At 51.0% G+C, this 15,902-nt stretch overlaps 6 protein-coding genes across 6 annotated transcripts; 2 read left to right on the top strand and 4 right to left on the bottom strand.

Moving 5' to 3' along the window:
• Window positions 1-1,158: 1,158 nt before the first annotated feature.
• STEHIDRAFT_50196 (DDE-domain-containing protein) lies at window positions 1,159-2,112 on the top strand (the record flags this gene model as incomplete). Its single annotated transcript, XM_007299345.1, has 3 exons — window positions 1,159-1,370; window positions 1,437-1,667; window positions 1,728-2,112. The coding sequence occupies 3 exons, from the start codon at window positions 1,159-1,161 to the stop codon at window positions 2,110-2,112; spliced, it is 828 nt and encodes a 275-aa protein (XP_007299407.1).
• Window positions 2,113-5,980: 3,868 nt separating this feature from the next.
• On the top strand, window positions 5,981-7,881 carry STEHIDRAFT_49914 (FAD/NAD-P-binding domain-containing protein; the record flags this gene model as incomplete). Its single annotated transcript, XM_007299321.1, has 7 exons — window positions 5,981-6,209; window positions 6,278-6,346; window positions 6,445-6,826; window positions 6,921-7,176; window positions 7,236-7,325; window positions 7,380-7,430; window positions 7,465-7,881. Coding segments are annotated over 7 exons (1,494 nt in total), but the record flags the coding sequence as incomplete, so codon positions are not given.
• Window positions 7,882-8,086: 205 nt separating this feature from the next.
• On the bottom strand, window positions 8,087-9,355 carry STEHIDRAFT_165866 (S-adenosyl-L-methionine-dependent methyltransferase; the record flags this gene model as incomplete). The annotated part of the gene is made up of 5 exons (XM_007300232.1): window positions 9,196-9,355; window positions 9,059-9,139; window positions 8,770-8,995; window positions 8,567-8,673; window positions 8,087-8,468 (listed from the first exon to the last, which is right to left on the bottom strand). The coding sequence occupies exons 1-5, from the start codon at window positions 9,264-9,266 to the stop codon at window positions 8,087-8,089; spliced, it is 867 nt and encodes a 288-aa protein (XP_007300294.1). The 5' UTR covers window positions 9,267-9,355.
• Window positions 9,356-9,370: 15 nt separating this feature from the next.
• STEHIDRAFT_165865 (S-adenosyl-L-methionine-dependent methyltransferase) lies at window positions 9,371-10,796 on the bottom strand. Its single transcript, XM_007300231.1, has 6 exons — window positions 10,707-10,796; window positions 10,542-10,622; window positions 10,234-10,459; window positions 10,002-10,108; window positions 9,516-9,948; window positions 9,371-9,451 (listed from the first exon to the last, which is right to left on the bottom strand). The coding sequence occupies exons 1-5, from the start codon at window positions 10,775-10,777 to the stop codon at window positions 9,567-9,569; spliced, it is 867 nt and encodes a 288-aa protein (XP_007300293.1). The 5' UTR covers window positions 10,778-10,796; the 3' UTR covers window positions 9,371-9,451; window positions 9,516-9,566.
• Window positions 10,797-11,126: 330 nt separating this feature from the next.
• STEHIDRAFT_153242 (S-adenosyl-L-methionine-dependent methyltransferase) lies at window positions 11,127-12,391 on the bottom strand (the record flags this gene model as incomplete). The annotated part of the gene is made up of 5 exons (XM_007300230.1): window positions 11,127-11,505; window positions 11,584-11,690; window positions 11,826-12,051; window positions 12,162-12,242; window positions 12,321-12,391. The coding sequence occupies 5 exons, from the start codon at window positions 12,389-12,391 to the stop codon at window positions 11,127-11,129; spliced, it is 864 nt and encodes a 287-aa protein (XP_007300292.1).
• Window positions 12,392-12,713: 322 nt separating this feature from the next.
• On the bottom strand, window positions 12,714-14,244 carry STEHIDRAFT_49151 (Indoleamine 2,3-dioxygenase; the record flags this gene model as incomplete). The annotated part of the gene is made up of 2 exons (XM_007299264.1): window positions 12,714-13,895; window positions 13,951-14,244. The coding sequence occupies 2 exons, from the start codon at window positions 14,242-14,244 to the stop codon at window positions 12,714-12,716; spliced, it is 1,476 nt and encodes a 491-aa protein (XP_007299326.1).
• Window positions 14,245-15,902: the final 1,658 nt, after the last annotated feature.

The following is a 15,902-nucleotide window of genomic DNA, read 5'->3' as shown; positions in this document are numbered from 1 at the left end:
AGATAGTGTCTCATAAGCTCGCAATTATTTGTGTGAACACCCACGGGACGCGATGTTCATCGTAAAATATGTGCCACACATGCTCTGCGACCGCTCACGACGCGCCACAATTCTCGAAACTCTCCTCAACAGTCGTGAGCGAAGTAACCCTTGAGGCCCGTCGCAACCTCGACAACTCTAGTCAAGACTCACGGTAGAGATATTCCCCATAGATATTCTAGGTGCGGTTGTGTCAGGTTCTCGAGGATCGCGTCGAGCCATCAACCATGTGTGGCGTCGAATGGTCAAGTATTCCGGCCACTAATTTGCTGACGGAGGCGCTACAGTCAATTACCCCGTGGTGGGCCAGTACAGTCGATACGCTCATAAGGAATACGCCGATACAGAATAAAATATTCCGATTTTCGGCGAATTACGCTCCAAAGGAATCTCGATCAGATCTCGATCCCAGGCACGCTTCATGATGAAGTGATCCCGAGATCGATCCGGGACGCTTCGACTGCCGCTCTGTGGCCTGTGCGTGTGTGTCTGCACACACGCTGCTTGTGAATGGCCAATGCACGACATGCTATAAGAGAATGCACACCAGCATAGTGTGATTCTCTTCTCCCCCCACTTCTCTACTGTACCGCTGTCTGCCTACAACTCACTATGGCTCCATTGCTTCCCCTTTCCACCACCACACTTGGCTCTGAACCTGTTCGCAAGCCTCGGGAACGCTCCCAGACTCCAATTGCGAGCACAAACCCAGCCTCACAGCCAAGGTGCGAGAAGAATGCTCCACGATCATCTGCTCAGTCCGCTACCCAAAAACCACATCGTAACAATCTCACTCTCTCCGATTGGCTCTCGGTATTCTCCTGGATGGATGAGCATGTGGCGATTAGGCAGGATGATGTTGTTCGTTATTTTGCGAATCGTGAGGAGGGCGCGTTGGTTTTCACTCAGAGTGCTCTCTCAAAGAATCTTGCCCGTCGTCCTCAGTTAGAGGCTCGTGCATCCTCGAATCCCACAGCGTTGTCAGGAAAGTGTCTTCGTGTTGTCACTCATCCCGGTGTTGAGCGCTGTTTGGTTCTTTGGGTGAATCATATGTTGGCGAGAGGTGAAGTGGTGAATTCGCACATGCTTCGTACGGTGCGGGAGAAGTTTGAGGAGGAAATGCAGGTCCCAGAGAATCAGAGATTGCCTGCTGGCCGATGGGTTCAGTCGTTTTGCAAAGCATATGGTTTGAAGGACCATCGCCGTCATGGAGAGGCTGGGTCGGTTGATCTTGAAGCTGTGGAACGGGAACGTGCTCGCATCTCTGCGTTATGCAAGAAGTATCATCCGAGGGACATCCTCAATTTTGATGAGACAGCATTCTTTCCGTTGTAAGTGACTTGATCATGGGCAATGGCCATTTCTTTGCTTTCTCTGATGTTATGAGTGCACTGTAGTGCACCACCCGACCGTGGCCTATCCACTGCCCAAATGAGTGGCAAAAAGAAGGACAAATTCCGCATCACACTTGGTTTTCTCTGCAATGCGCTCGGAACGGAGAAATTTCCCATCTTCTTTATCGGTCGGTACAAGAACCCTCGCTGCTTCAAGCACAGGGACCCGCAGTCACTCGGTCTTTATTATCGGCACAATAAGAAGGCATGGATGAAGGCAGACTTATTTGATGAGTATGCTATTTCTCTGATTTATTGACGTTCCTTGGGACTCCGATAACCTGTCCTTTATAGGTTTATTCGTGGTCTTGATCAGGATATGAAGAATCAAAACCGTGAAGTCCTTCTCTTGATCGACAACTTCTCTGGGCACACCATTCCATACGTTCCTCATAACATCCGACTAGAACCATTCGAGCCGAACATGACATCTCACGTTCAGCCTCTCGACGCAGGCATCATCCGGTGTTTCAAGGCTCATTATCGCCGCCAGCTATGCACACGGGCAATCGAGTTGGATGAAGCGGGTGCGGAGGATATCTACAAGATTGATATTCTTGAAGCGATGCGGATGGCAAACAAGGCATGGGACGCTGTGTCGGAGCTGACAATTAAGCATTGCTGGGATCATACAAAGATTCTATCGTACGCAACTTTATTTATTTATTCATTGCATTAGTGTCAATTTAATATCCAATAGAACCGCAGCCACTCATGCCAGCACCGACTCTGATTCCGATTCTGAGCTGGACGATGCTCAGAAGCTGGAGTTAGATGCTTGGGATGCTGTGCACGAACTTGCTTCTGGCAAGATAACACTTCCAGAGGCTGAAGAAGCTCTGCAAGATGTTCTCGGCAATGGGTATGTCTCATCGCATTGGCAGCCTGCATTCAACGCGGTCTTCCTTTGCGAGAACAATCACACCAAAGCTGTCGAAGCTGTCGAAGCCCTTGCAGCTATCCCTTTCAGCATTCCTTCTACGACTCTATCCCCATCTGCCATCCCTCAGCCTACAGCATCAACTGCTCTTCCCCAGCTTTTGCAGCTTGAGTCAGAGCTGATGGCCACTGTTCAAACTCTCCATGATCGTCATCGCATCTTCGACCATGACATTCCCACCCTCGAAGACCTACTCGATCCACCGGCTGAGCGGGAGAATGCTGACACGCAGGAGTTCCCGGGTGGAGAAAAGGAGATTGTTGCAGCGGTTCAGTATGAGATGGCGGTGGAGAGTGGAGCTATTGTTGAAACTGAGGACGTTGAGGATGACGCACTACGTGATTTTCACAGTCGGGTTGAGGTGATGGGAATGTGTAGGCAGTTGGAGAGGGTGTGCATGCAAGAGGCAGAAGGTACTCTTGCTTTGGACCTCGCAAAGATGCTTAGGGCTTTTCATGACGAGCTTCAGGAGATAGAGCTACAGTCATCTGTTCAGATATTTTGAGCCCTTGTAATATTGTAGGCCATGCTTGTCAATATGCAGACTGGTTGATTCATTGTGGCCCGGTGGCCCATCATATATTCTCAATTAGGTCATATCTTATCTCGTACTGATGATCTCTCATAGGGAATATATCCTAATAAGGAATAGACGCCGGCCCGCCCCGATCGTATGCCGTATGAGCGTATCGACTGTACCTCGTAATGGGTCACCTTCCAAATGCGGGCGCTCGAAGCCCTCATATGGTGGGGTTGTGCTCCCATTCGAAGCTTTGGAGCATGATATCATAACATTCTTGGCCTTTCAATGCCAGCCCTCGCCGTAAACAGTAGGTGACCCATTACGGGGTACTGGCCCACCACGGGGTAATTGACTGTAACATGGGCGCCACATTCGCCACGCTGTTTGGCCTTATTTGCTCCTCAACACGCGCCACAATTACGGGGGTTGGAAAGACCTTGCTAAGCAAGGTAATCAATCATACTTGAAGAAAACAACGTCGTCTCTTTCTGTCAACTTGGGAAATGCATTCAGGATATGTCTCACCATCGACTACGGAGCCATTCGAGCTTCTTCTTTACTCGTCCCACTTAGACGAGAAATGGAAACGGCTTGTCGGTTCCAGTCCGAAACGCGTGGTCGCCATCTTCGACCTACAGCCAGACTCACGAGCGCGGACTCGGTGGGGAGATGGCATTGAGGTAAGCCTCTCATAGATCTCTTCATCCCATGGCAGCCGCCTCATTTCGCAATACGCAGGACATGACACCAGCGCTGCGTGCTGTAGACGGCATCATCAGGGGAGGCCCCAGTTCTACCTGGAATCAGCTTGTTCGCGCAGGCGTCGTCGATCGATTGTGTCAGTGCGTCGCTGGTATCTGTAAAGCGTATGATTACCCACCGAATCGGCCCGCTCATATGAAGACGCCCGAGTTCGTGAGTCGTCTATGCATGACGTCGAGAATGCTACCCTGATTGTTGTAGCCAGATGGAGACGATGCATGCAACGTACTATCAACCGTTATCCATGATTGCTTCAACATTGATGCACTCGAGTGGACTGCCGGAGGCTACTGACCAAGTGATCTTGGGCATTGTCAGGAAATATTGGAGGAGCATGATAACACGCGTACGTCATCCTCGCCGACTGCATTGCCTTGACCCTCTTTATCTTCAATGTCTAGCTTTGGACCGAGCCACAAATGACACTTCATGCCCATGATGTTCATGTGCATGAGAGAGTGCTCATTATCAGTCTTCTGAAGACAGTATTGCAACTGGACCCTATGATGGCATCAGTATGTCACACCATCTAATGTCTCTGTGCCATGTTGAATAGACTAGACCTCGATCTCCTCGTTATATTAGGGTTTCTGTCAGCCATTGGACCTTTCTATTGCTCTCGGTGTACGCGCCTGGTTACACGCCACGTACACTGCCGACTTCGGCGCTCTCGCGAATCTTTTCGACGAATTCCGCCGATTAATGGGCCCGGATTGCCTGACAAAACAATTCAGCAGTATTCTCCAGGCCACCGGAGGATCCTCTGTCGCCTTCTATTCGAAGTTTGCCTCGCATCTCCGTATCATTCAGAGAGACTTCGAGAGCACTGCTGAGGCTATACGTTTCCTCGAGCGTGTTCATGGCGACGCGCACGGAAACGCAATCTTCTTCAAGGATGGTGGCGGTGAACCGTATATGGGTGACGAGATGTACTTTGGCGATTTCGTGGATGCATGCTTATGGCACTACGATCTCTGGACCAGCGTATTCGAGTCTGCGATACAGGAGGCCACACTTGACGGACCCGGCCGCTGGGATTTAGAATCCTCCAACGTCCTTTCTCGTACTATGACCACCCTCAGTAGCTTCTTGAGTTATAGTCTGGACCATTATCCCGAAAGGTCTGCTCGCTTGGTCAGGCTCTGGGCACGTCAGGGCTTGTTCGACGCACTAGAACTAGGTCTGATCGCGTACACTTCTGTGCCTACGTCGAAAATGGCTTGTATGTCCGATTGTCTTACATATAATGGCCCTAAACTGACGTAGACCGGCTGTGGCACATCCAAATAGTCAAGCTCACCTATTTCTTCTCCACCCTGAACACTATTACGAGGCATAGCACGTCCCTACTTTCAGTACTGCACATGGAGCTGCCCCGAGCTCGACTCATGCTCCGCCTACTCGAGAGCGCCTTCGGTGATCGAGATGATCCCTCTGCAGATGTCGAAATCCTGGTGGACACCTTGGAAGATAGAGCGACCCCCGATAATCATTGGTGGTTCTTCGAACGGCTTGAGAATCAGGTCGCTTTCTACGGGTCCTGTAGTACGAGGAAGTACGGGTGCAGGCGCAAAGGCAGTAAGTGCTGCAAGGGCTGCAGGGAAGTACTATACTGCAGTAGGGCATGTCAGAAAGTGTGAGTACATTCTCTCGCTTGCGCTCCCAATTGGCTCTGAGAACATGGTCTGACCTTTTTTTGCAGTGATTGGGCGGCCCATCGAGCGATATGCGGCTTCAGGATACTTGATGCTCAGGATAGTGAGGGTAGGCAGACGAAGCGGATCCAGTTTCCGCATCGCTGGGCTCCTCAGGAGAGGTGAAATGATGTCTAGTCGTCCTTGTCCGTAACCAGAGCTGTAACGCACTAATGATCATTCTTGACTCAAAAAGAGTGGCCGAGAGTTTCCTTCAGTCTCCCTCCGCTTCCATCTTTTTTTCGTTCTGTTCTCAGATGATTGTTTAGGCTGATGCAACAACAAAACTCCATCGGCTTCCCGCAGGATCCAGAGATTGCATTGATGACGCAAGGTCTACTGAAGACTCCCACTGCGGCCCTTCACCTGTCTATACATAGATCTGCGTCGATCCTCCAAAATCAGTCTCGTTCACTATTCCGTTCTACATATACTCACGAGTCTGAGGTACCGTAGACGCGAGTATCATACCCTCCTTCGATACCGTAGACTGCTATGAGTGAAACCAACGAACAAGAGAGCTCGGACTTTCCATCCAGGGCCAAATTTCGCGTCGCTATATGGTACGCAATTCTCATTGTTTCACTTACAGTCTATACTCATAATGTGATATTGCTTCGTCGATAGTGGAGGCGGACCTGGTGGTCTCGCCCTCGCTGTTACTCTCGCGCGGTACAATAATCCTACATGCCCTATTGCTGTCGACATATACGAAGCTCAGTCGACGCTGGCGACTGTTGGTGCTGGTATCAGTGTATGGCCCAGAACGCATACGCTATTGAGGAGACTAGGTGTCATGGATATGCTCAAGGGCGAGCTCGGGATGGAGGCGGACGAGGGCAGATCGGAAGAGGAGGGTGTGTATTCGTCTTAAATTCTGGACGGTATTGTCTCTTGCTGATAGTCCTTCGCGACGTTTGAGCAGCCCCGCACTTCACCTTCAGGAAGAGCGACGAGGCTGACGGATATACGTTCTTCACTTTCTTCACACCAGGTGGGTACCGCCTCCCACATCCCGAAATACTGCCTAGAATAATATTTGGCAGAGATTTCTCGCGGACCAACTCACCTATTCAATTTTCATTCTCACAGTGCGGACCATCCTTATCCACCGCTCCACCCTTCTCGAGGCTTTGAAGTCTGCTCTTCCAGACTCTTCTCTATGCCAAGTACACACCTCGTCGCGACTCACGTCCTACACGTACTCGTCGACCCATCCAGCTACTGGTACAGGTGAAGCCACTCCTCCCCTGACACTTCACTTCGCCGACGGAAGGACTGCATATGCCGACGTACTCATCGGAGCAGACGGCATCAGGTCAGCCGTGTGTCAGACCATGTATTCTCCGCTCAACATGTCCGATGCCGAAGGAGAGTTGAGAGCGAGGACGGTGGCTAGGTGGAGCGGTACCGTCGCGTATAGGAGCTTAATCAGGCGGGAGAGGTTGGAGGAGATTTGGAAGGATCACAGAGCGTCCAAAGAATTGACATTTGTGGGTCCAGGTTTATAATCTCGATGGTTCTGCAAAGGATGCTTACCGTCCTCATTTATCAGTACTGTGGCATAGGAAAGGTCTTGTCTCTTTTTCCTCCTTGTATACCGCTCCTCCATCCACTGACGCACATCAACGATGCCGTTTCCAGCATCTTGCAGTTTATCCAATTTCCCGCGGGCAACTCATCAACGTTGTTGCCTTTGTTACCATCCCCCAAGGCGCAGAGAAACATCTGATATACCCAGGAAAATGGGTGCAAGAGGCCACTGTCGAGGAAATGAAAGAGGCATACTCGGGATGGGAGCCAGAGGTACAGGCACTATTAGATGTATGAATCCATTATCGTGTTGCGTGAAGGACTTTCCTGACCATCTGTCGGACGTATAGAGCGTTGATTCAGCTTCAAAATGGGCGATACACATTCACGGGAGAATGCCCCGGTATACGCATGGGCCCGTCGCAATTCTAGGTGACAGTGTAAACCTCCACCCCTCACTTCGAGTTCCTCCGATCTCTAATCATGTTCTCAAGGCTCATGCCATGGAAACCCACTTCGGTGCAGGAGCAGGGCAAGCGATGGAGGTATGCCCCGGCTTACATGCTGGTTCCACCACAGTGGCCTGTACTCATACGGCGCAAACAGGATGCCTATATTCTCGGGCGCCTGCTAACACAGCCTCAAGTCACTCACTCGCGAATATTTGAAGCCCTCGAGATTTACGACTCCATCCGAAGGCCCTTTGCTAATGGCGTCGTCAACGCCACCCGCAAAGTTGGTCAATTATACGAATTCGAGGGAATAGATATAGATGGCCCGAGCACGGCCTCTAATGCCTCCGGAAAGAGCACCAATTTAGCTGTTTTCAACGGCGACGGGACGGTAGTGACAAAGTCGGAGTGGACGAAAAGGTGGGGAGACGAAGTGCTCAAATTGTGGCGGTGGCAATGGGAAGATGGGCCGGATGCCGACTGGGTTGAGGCGCAGAAGATGTTGCTGGCTAAAGCGAATGAGAATTACAGGGCATATCTGTAGCGACCCTGTCGTTATATTCGAGCCTCCACTAATCAAGCTCCAACGACGTTTTAAAATGCGACGAATATGCCCCAATGAACACGGCGTATGCGCCTGCTCGGAATGAGGTCTTCCTTGACGAAGATACACATTCTCATTCTAGGTGAATGTAGCGTTACGCAAGTTCATATGTGGTAACGACATCTACTGTCCGACCAATTGGTACTTACAACGACTCAACCCCTTTCTTCCTAGCAACAGCCACCAGTGTCTTATATGGACTCTCGAAGACCCCGTTCCCCTCGTCGATCCACTTCGTCTCCTCTCCCCTCTCCAGTATCTCATCCAATTTCGCCTTGACCTGCCTTTTCGTCTGGTCGGTCTGTACGGCCAACATACTCGCGCTCATCGTCCGTTGGATAACGACTTCCTTTGTTACAGGCAGAACGCTAGGCCACTCTTCTTTTATGGTCGGCGATTCAAACAATTGTGAGTAGATTGGTGTATTGAAGAAGTTCCTCCATTGCTCGGTGCGGGATGACATCTGGTCGGGCGTCTTATAGGTTTCGACTACCTCGTTAACTTGGGAGAGCCAGGCAGGGCAGATACTGTGCGTAGTTAAAACAAGGTGAGGTTGCTGACATTAGTATTTATGTGTTCCTGTGGGATCGTGTCATTTGCGGGTAAGAAGGACAAGCTGACGCACCTATCCACTCGATTCCAGAGCATTACACATATACCTCCCGGCTTCAGAATTCTTGCAAATTCTTGAGCCGTCGCCTCGTGAATACCATCAGCACACCAATGGAACGCCTGTTCGTGAACATATCAGTATCATACGCATCCAAGACTCTTAATATGTGCGGATCACTAATCGCGCATCGAGACCAGGGGCAAGTCAACACCTACCTGTGCCATGACAATCATGTCCGCAACTCCACCCTCGACGCCGGTGTTATCGAACGTGCCCTCTCTTACACTTACCCTGGTTTTTAGGTCCGTTTCAACGGTAGATTTGATGAAAAAGTCCCGCATGCCTTCACTAGGCTCAACCGCTTTAACCTCCTTGACGGAGTTGGCGAACGACGGGTGTGAGAGCATGGCACGAGTGAAGATGCCCGTGCCCGACCCGATTCTGTTACCGTGTGGTATGAGTATCGGCTAGCTCGCAAGACGAACGAAGAAACGGAGAGCTGACTCGACGATGCTGAATGGATCAGCCGTCCTGATGCAGTCGCGAATATAGGAGATTACAGGGGCTTGATAGCTTGGACGAGCTCTAGAGGACAAAGTTATTTCAAGCACGACGACGTCGAAGGGTGTGGGGTGACGAACTTGTCGTAGAGCTCATTGGTGCCCTCGCCGAAGCCTTTCTTCGCGACTTTAGCTATATATCCGGAAGACATAATGGACTGACGGGAAAGAACAGTGCAGACTCGGAAACGCAGTGCGTCCTTTTATATACAACCCTGGGATCAGAATGCCTTCAGCGTATACGAAAATATGGCGTCCCGTTTTATCATGAGTCCGTTTCCCCAGCTGAAGGTGTATATTTAGTTCATTCTGCCCAAACGAGTTGACAAAAATAGTCCTACAAGCCACGGTCAGCTTCATGGTCCAGAAGGGTGCCCGTCTCGATACAATGGAGGACCAACCTACTGAAACTGGCATAATCTATGAAGCCTCATTCGCCGCAAAGAGCTCTATCACGATCCAAGCTCAGCGTCCTTCTGCTTCACGATCACTGACAGTGTTTTGTAAGGGTACTCAAACACTCCCTTCTCTTCGTCAATCCACACCATCCCCTCTCCGTTCCGTACAATCCCCATCAGAACCTCCTCCGCCTTCTTCCTCTCTCCGTCGTTCTGCGAAGCCAAAGGACTCTTGCTCAACGACCTCTGGACTGCAATATCGATGGTTCCTGGAAGGACAAATGGCAATTCTGTATGCGTAGGAGCTTCGAAGAGTTGAGTGTAGGTCGGAGTAAAGAAGAAGTTTTTGTTGAGGCTTGAGCGGAAAACCATTTGATCTGGAGTAGCATAGCTATCGACTAGGGTCTTGACCTGGGAGAGCCAAGCTGCGGTGTCACTATGGACCGCATCTGAGTGACTGAGCGGAAAATAACAAAGTTTCTGACGTACGTATCCTCTGTGTTCCATATCATGACGATTATCCCGCCTGGCTTCAAGATCCTGGAAAATTCTTTGGCTGTCGCTTCATGGATAGATTCTGCACACCAGTGAAAAGCCTGGAGAAGGGTCATTCGTGAGCTATACATGATTACCCAACGCCTTCCGACTAGCTTCGCAGAGCTCAACTCTGAACTCTAGAGAGTTGCACTGATTAGTGTCAACAGTGTAGAAACAGACTTACCTGAGCCATAACGATCATGTCTGCAACCCCGTCCTCGATGCCGGTCTTATCGAATGTCCCATCCCTCACGTTTACCCTGTTTTCGGGATCCGTCTCGACCGTCGACTTGAGGAAAAAGTTACGCATGCCGTCGCTGGGTTCAACGGCCTTCAGCTCCTTTACAGAGTTGGAAAACCCGGGGTGGGACAGAAGAGCGCGAGTGAAGATGCCTGTACCGGAGCCGATTCTAGAGTAGTGTGGCGTAAGAACTGGTGTAAGAACAGATCCAATGAACTGTGGGAGAAGGACACAGTGAATGTGCATCTCACTCGACAATAGTAAGAGGTTCGGGGTTCGTGATGCATTCGCGAATGTGTGCAATCACTGAGGGTTGATAGCTTGGACGTGCTCTGATGAGGATGACATCAGCTGTGGGTACGATGTGGCACCAAAATACTTGATCAAGAAAAAACACTATGCGAGAAGTAACGCACCTATCATATAGCTCATTCGTACCTTCTCCAAATCCGGTTTTAGCGATGTCTGCAATGTATCCCGAAGACATACTTGCGGTGTGATGTATGAGGGGAGGCAGACGCAGCGAAAGAAAATGCACCCGCGCCTTGTCAGTATAAATACGATGTTCCCGATCGAGATTTCATGGAGCTCCGATGGATCGAAACATCCGACGGGTCTTCAAAATATCAGGCCCTGAATGACACATCTGTCCCATGAATACCTGGGGTAGATTCATAAATAGCCACCCCCACAACAATGGTTGAATTGAATATTAGCTGTGCAGAGCAAAGTCGCATGGTGATGAGCTCGAATCTGCACTGTTTCACGGCAATGCGACCCCCATGCGAGTTCTGTCCTCCCGAAAGAAAACCTCAAGCCTTTCTTGTATACTCCCGTTACGATGTACGCTCTTTCTGCCTCAGAACTACAACTTCAGTTCTGTACGGATACTCAAACACCCCCATCTCCTCGTCGCTCCACTTCAGGCCATCCCCTCTCTTCAGAATCTCCTTTAAGATGTCTTCCGCCTTCTTCTTACCCTCGTCACTCTGTACAGCTAACGGACTCTTGCTCATCGCTCGCTCAATCGCAAGTCCTACCGTCGCAGGAAGGCTGAATGGCCATCCTTCCTTGTCGATGGGGGATTCGAAGAGTTGGGAGTACGTCGGCGTGGTGAAGAAGGTTTTCCAGTTGCCAGAGCGCGATGTCATTTGGTCTTGAGTGGCGTGGCTATCTACGAGATCACGGATTTGGGCGACCCAAGCGGCGGTGTCTCTGGATCCATGCAACGGTAGAAAGAGGCGGAGGGATTAGCAGGCATAATATACGAAGGTATAAGGTCTGTCGACGTACGAGTCCTCTCTGTTCCAGACCATAACCACTATCCCACCCGGCTTTAATATCCTAGCGAACTCCTTTGCCGTGGCTTCATGTATAGCATTCGCGCACCAATGGAAAGCCTGACCGAATTAGCTTGATCAGCGGGACTCTCATCCTCAACACCACTCATTCCCTTCCACAGTTCGTCTGCTCTGGTCCCAACCTATCCCCAGCGCCGAGCGCAGAAATAGATATTGACGATATAAATAACATACCTGAGCCATGACTATCAAATCCGCAGCCCCATCCTCAATCCCCGTATTATCGAAAGTTCCCTCCTGCACACTCACTCGCTTCCCAGGATCCGTCTCGACGGTCGACTTCACGAAGAAGTTGCGCATGCCCGCGCTGGGCTCGACTGCTTTCAATTCTTTGACGGAGGAAGAAAAGGCTCCATGAGAGAGAAGGGATCGGGTGAATAGGCCTGTCCCGGAACCGATTCTGTTATGAAGTTAATACAGAACATGATGTGGCGCAGTGTGGCGAGGACGAGAAGTGGATGGTTAGCAAGTCGATGGAGATATTTGAGGACAATCAAAGGGCGAACGCACTCGACAATAGTGAATGGTTCGGGATTGGTGATGCACTCTCGGATGTAAGAGATCACTTGATGTGAGTAGCTTGGACGAGCTCTACCAGAGCAAGGCGACAACAAGACAAGTCATGTTACAGTAAGTACAAGAAGCGGCGAGGACCAACACTGGGCTTACTTGTCGTACAACTCGTTTGTCCCCTCTCCAAAACCCTTTTGCGCGACTTCAGCAACGTAACCGGAAGACATGATGACAATAGATGGCAGAAAGAGATAAGAGGAGCACGAAAACGCACCCATATTTATACGCACGATAAAGCCCTGTCGAGCCTGAGGATGATTGACTCGAGCTCGGACGTAGGGCCGACGAAAGGGTCGAGCGATATAGATCTACTATTTCAACTGTACTGCACACAGGGTGCAAAGCCTAAAGAAGGCGAGTGAAATACAGCAGTGATGTTCTGATGCTACCCACGAAACGGATAGGATGGATGCGTAGCAGTGTCGATAATGTAAGGCAGATAAGAATAATTCTACAAGTCCAAAGCATCCATATGATGTCATGAGCGATTTAGGTGGAAGATGACGAGCTCGAGCTCGAGCCGGGTCGCTTCTCAATAATTGCACCAGCCGTCCTATCCCGCACGCCTTTCAAGAACCTGACCAAGTCAGTTCCACCCGTGCCCTTGAGCACTGCCGTCCCATCATCCTCAATAGTGGTTGCTGGGGGCGTAGTCTTCGTGTCTTGTCCAGGAACGTTGAACCTCCTCGAAGGTCCGATGATATACAAAGCCACGATTTTCATGTGAGCGTCCCGAAACGCCTTCATCGACCGGACGGTAGCGTTATAAGCCTCGCGGAGCTCCTGTCCAACGCGCCCACTGCTGCGCTCTACTGCCTCCCGGAGCGGGCGAGGGTCAGAGGACAGATGACGAAGGAAATTACGATGGTGGCGGGGCATGTACAGCTGCATTCTCTCCAGGAACGCAAGCTTCTTCTGCTCCGACCCAGACGCCGCCACCGAGGGCTTCGACCCGTAATGACCCGTGAGGGAGTCGGAATGCGAGTACTCATCGACGCCTAGGAAAATATCGATAGCATGGACGAGGGAGCTCTGGCCTGCGCTGGGTCCAGAGAGCTCGGTGGGATACGTGAGCTCTGGGTGATCCTCCAGGCCTTCGAAGTGCCACTTTTGTTTCCCGGAGTCGTGGCCCGCGAACCAAGGCCGGATGTCGCGGTAGAAGACGTCGGGCGAGCACCCATCGCGGACAGTAAGGAGGACTCTGGAGAGGTCGTCGATCACCGTTGCTAGCGAGCGAAGGTAGCGTACGATACGACGGAGGGCGATACTGTCGCCCACGAAGAGTTCGTCCATGGTAGCTCGCATGAGGTCGAGAGCTTCGACGCCACGAAGCTCGATGCGCGCGCTGGAGAGGTAAAACTCCTCCTCGTCCTTCGTTCCGGTGAAAAGAGTGAGGCACCGAATGTTATCTAGATTGGGCAAAGTTCCGGGTGGCGTATGCTCCTTAAGCGCCCAGTTGTAGAGGACGTCGTCGGAGTAGGTAAGAACGGGTGGGAGTTGAAGTTGTGCGCATATCGTAAGGAGGGGGATGGTGATGGAGGAAGGGATGCGAACGTCGGAGTCGGGGGATAAGGTATGGATGTAGAAATGCATGATCCATGCGAGGACATGATGTGCTCTTCGAAGGAGTTGTTCTGAGCTGTTCAGGTCCGAGGTAGATAACTCCGAAAGCTACGCAGCGCTTGATATAAGCTTAAGCGTAGGTCCGAATCCAACTAAGACGTACCTGTCGGACACGGATACGCCATGACTCCGATTTAACCATATCTTCGTACGTCGTTGTTTCATCCCGCCCCAGTTTCAGTCTTTGCGCCTGCGCCGAGTCGAGTAAGACCTCCCATGACTGCCATTGCTCCGGCAAGCGCTGAAGCGGGGCTTCAGGGGGCATAAATCCTGTTCGGGTATCGACGTCGAAATCGTGCGCGGCAAGAGTAGTGGTATCGACCACACCCGCTTGAGAGGGCTGTAAGACATCCGGACGAGGAAGCGAAAGGAAATGCTGAGAAATAAGTGGGTCCATGACGAGTGTGATGGGTTCAGGATAGTGAAGGGTCGACGAGGCTACAGGGATACCTACAGTTCAACTGCAAGTTGGATGATGACTTTTATTGACGAAGATCGAAAATCGAAAATGGACTGCGAGATGGAGGCCGACGGACGTTAATCAGATAACAGCTGATTAAGCTACCCTCCTGACGCCACTCGACTCGGTCCCGACGGCTCTAGATCATGACGCCACACCGAGGTTCAACATCGTGCCAGTGCCTCGTTGACTCTGAGCGCAAGCTGGCTTGAAGTTAGGAGGCCTACGGTAGGCATGGGAAGAGAGTTAGTAAGACCGTGAGTGGTGCGGTACTGCATCAACATGCTTATGAATGAGCGACGCAGCAGGCATGGAAGGAAGGATGAAAGCCACGGCCGAAGTCACAATCTCATCGACTACTGCAAACGACCGTGACCTCTTTCCAGGAAGCAGATACACACTTCTCTAAGTGAAGGTAATATTTGATGTATACAGAAGGTCCCACGACAGGGAAAGATGCCTCACCCTTCACAAGTATCACTCCCGGTCTATTCGTTGCTGAAGGGGTGAGTAAATGTGCAGTATACTTGATCAATTTCCATCCTCGGGCATGCTCAACGGGAGAACAACGGAAACGAAGAAGCAGCGAATGCAGCGGATCCCTGATATAAGACGCTCCTAGGTATGTTGTCGAGGCACATATCCGAGATCGTGTATTTGAGACAAGTTTTGGGTACGGCGCCACACAGCGAGGCAGTCTAAACTATGCGTGTATGAGGTATTCAAGGACGTGCCCTGAGACTCAAAAGGTTAGAGCGACTCTGGTTCAAGGTTTCATCAACTGAAACGCAATCGAACCGAGGAACAGCTTACCTGTCTCCGGGCATACGCAGGGCGCGCTCGCCGACGCCACTCCTTTCACGACCAAGGCGCGGTGTTGGAAGACGTCTCTCAGTGATCCACACAGGTATACGATCTTTTTATGGATGCAAGGTATCCTCAGGAGCGTGTGCGCCTGTGTAACTGTCCACTGAATCGAACGATAGTCTAGAATCCAAACCTCCCGCCCTTAGATGCGGCCCGTGGAACGACGATTAAGATGGAGGAAGGTTCGGAAATAACATGGACTCAACGAACCATATATGTTTATCTTGCCTTGGGGGCAAATTCTTCGAGCGGAAGCCAGTCCTGATAGATCATGGCAGGCTCAGGCCAGTGCAATATAGACGTTATAGAACAGGCGGGACGTCGGAAGACCAGTATGTTCCGCGCAAGTAGCTTGGAACCAGCGAAAGACACTTCTTGAAGAGGCGTTATGCTCGATGCGCAACATCTCATTATATTCAAGTCCTCCGCGTCTTCTCCTCTAGAACCAGGGGTACGACACATCCGATTCGCAGTCGCTGGTGCAAGAGACGCGTCGACATTAGCGGCCCCACACGCCGGCACAATATATGGCCAAGAGATTAAGACAGCTATCATTAAACACAGTACTAGCCACATATAAGCGTTATTCGCCGCTAGAGAGGAGGAGCTCGAGGCAGGGGAGACGGCAGAAGTCCAGGTTCAAGTCCAAGTCGAGTGGCGCACGGTGGCGCTCACGCTGTCCCCTTGTGGAAAACAGAACCAAACAACTCGTAGAACTGGAGCGCTGG

This window comes from Stereum hirsutum, assembly GCF_000264905.1.
Source record: "Stereum hirsutum FP-91666 SS1 unplaced genomic scaffold STEHIscaffold_2, whole genome shotgun sequence".
NCBI lineage: Eukaryota > Fungi > Basidiomycota > Agaricomycetes > Russulales > Stereaceae > Stereum > Stereum hirsutum.
Note: the sequence above shows the minus strand (reverse complement) of the source record. Positions and strands in the feature narration are given on the sequence as shown.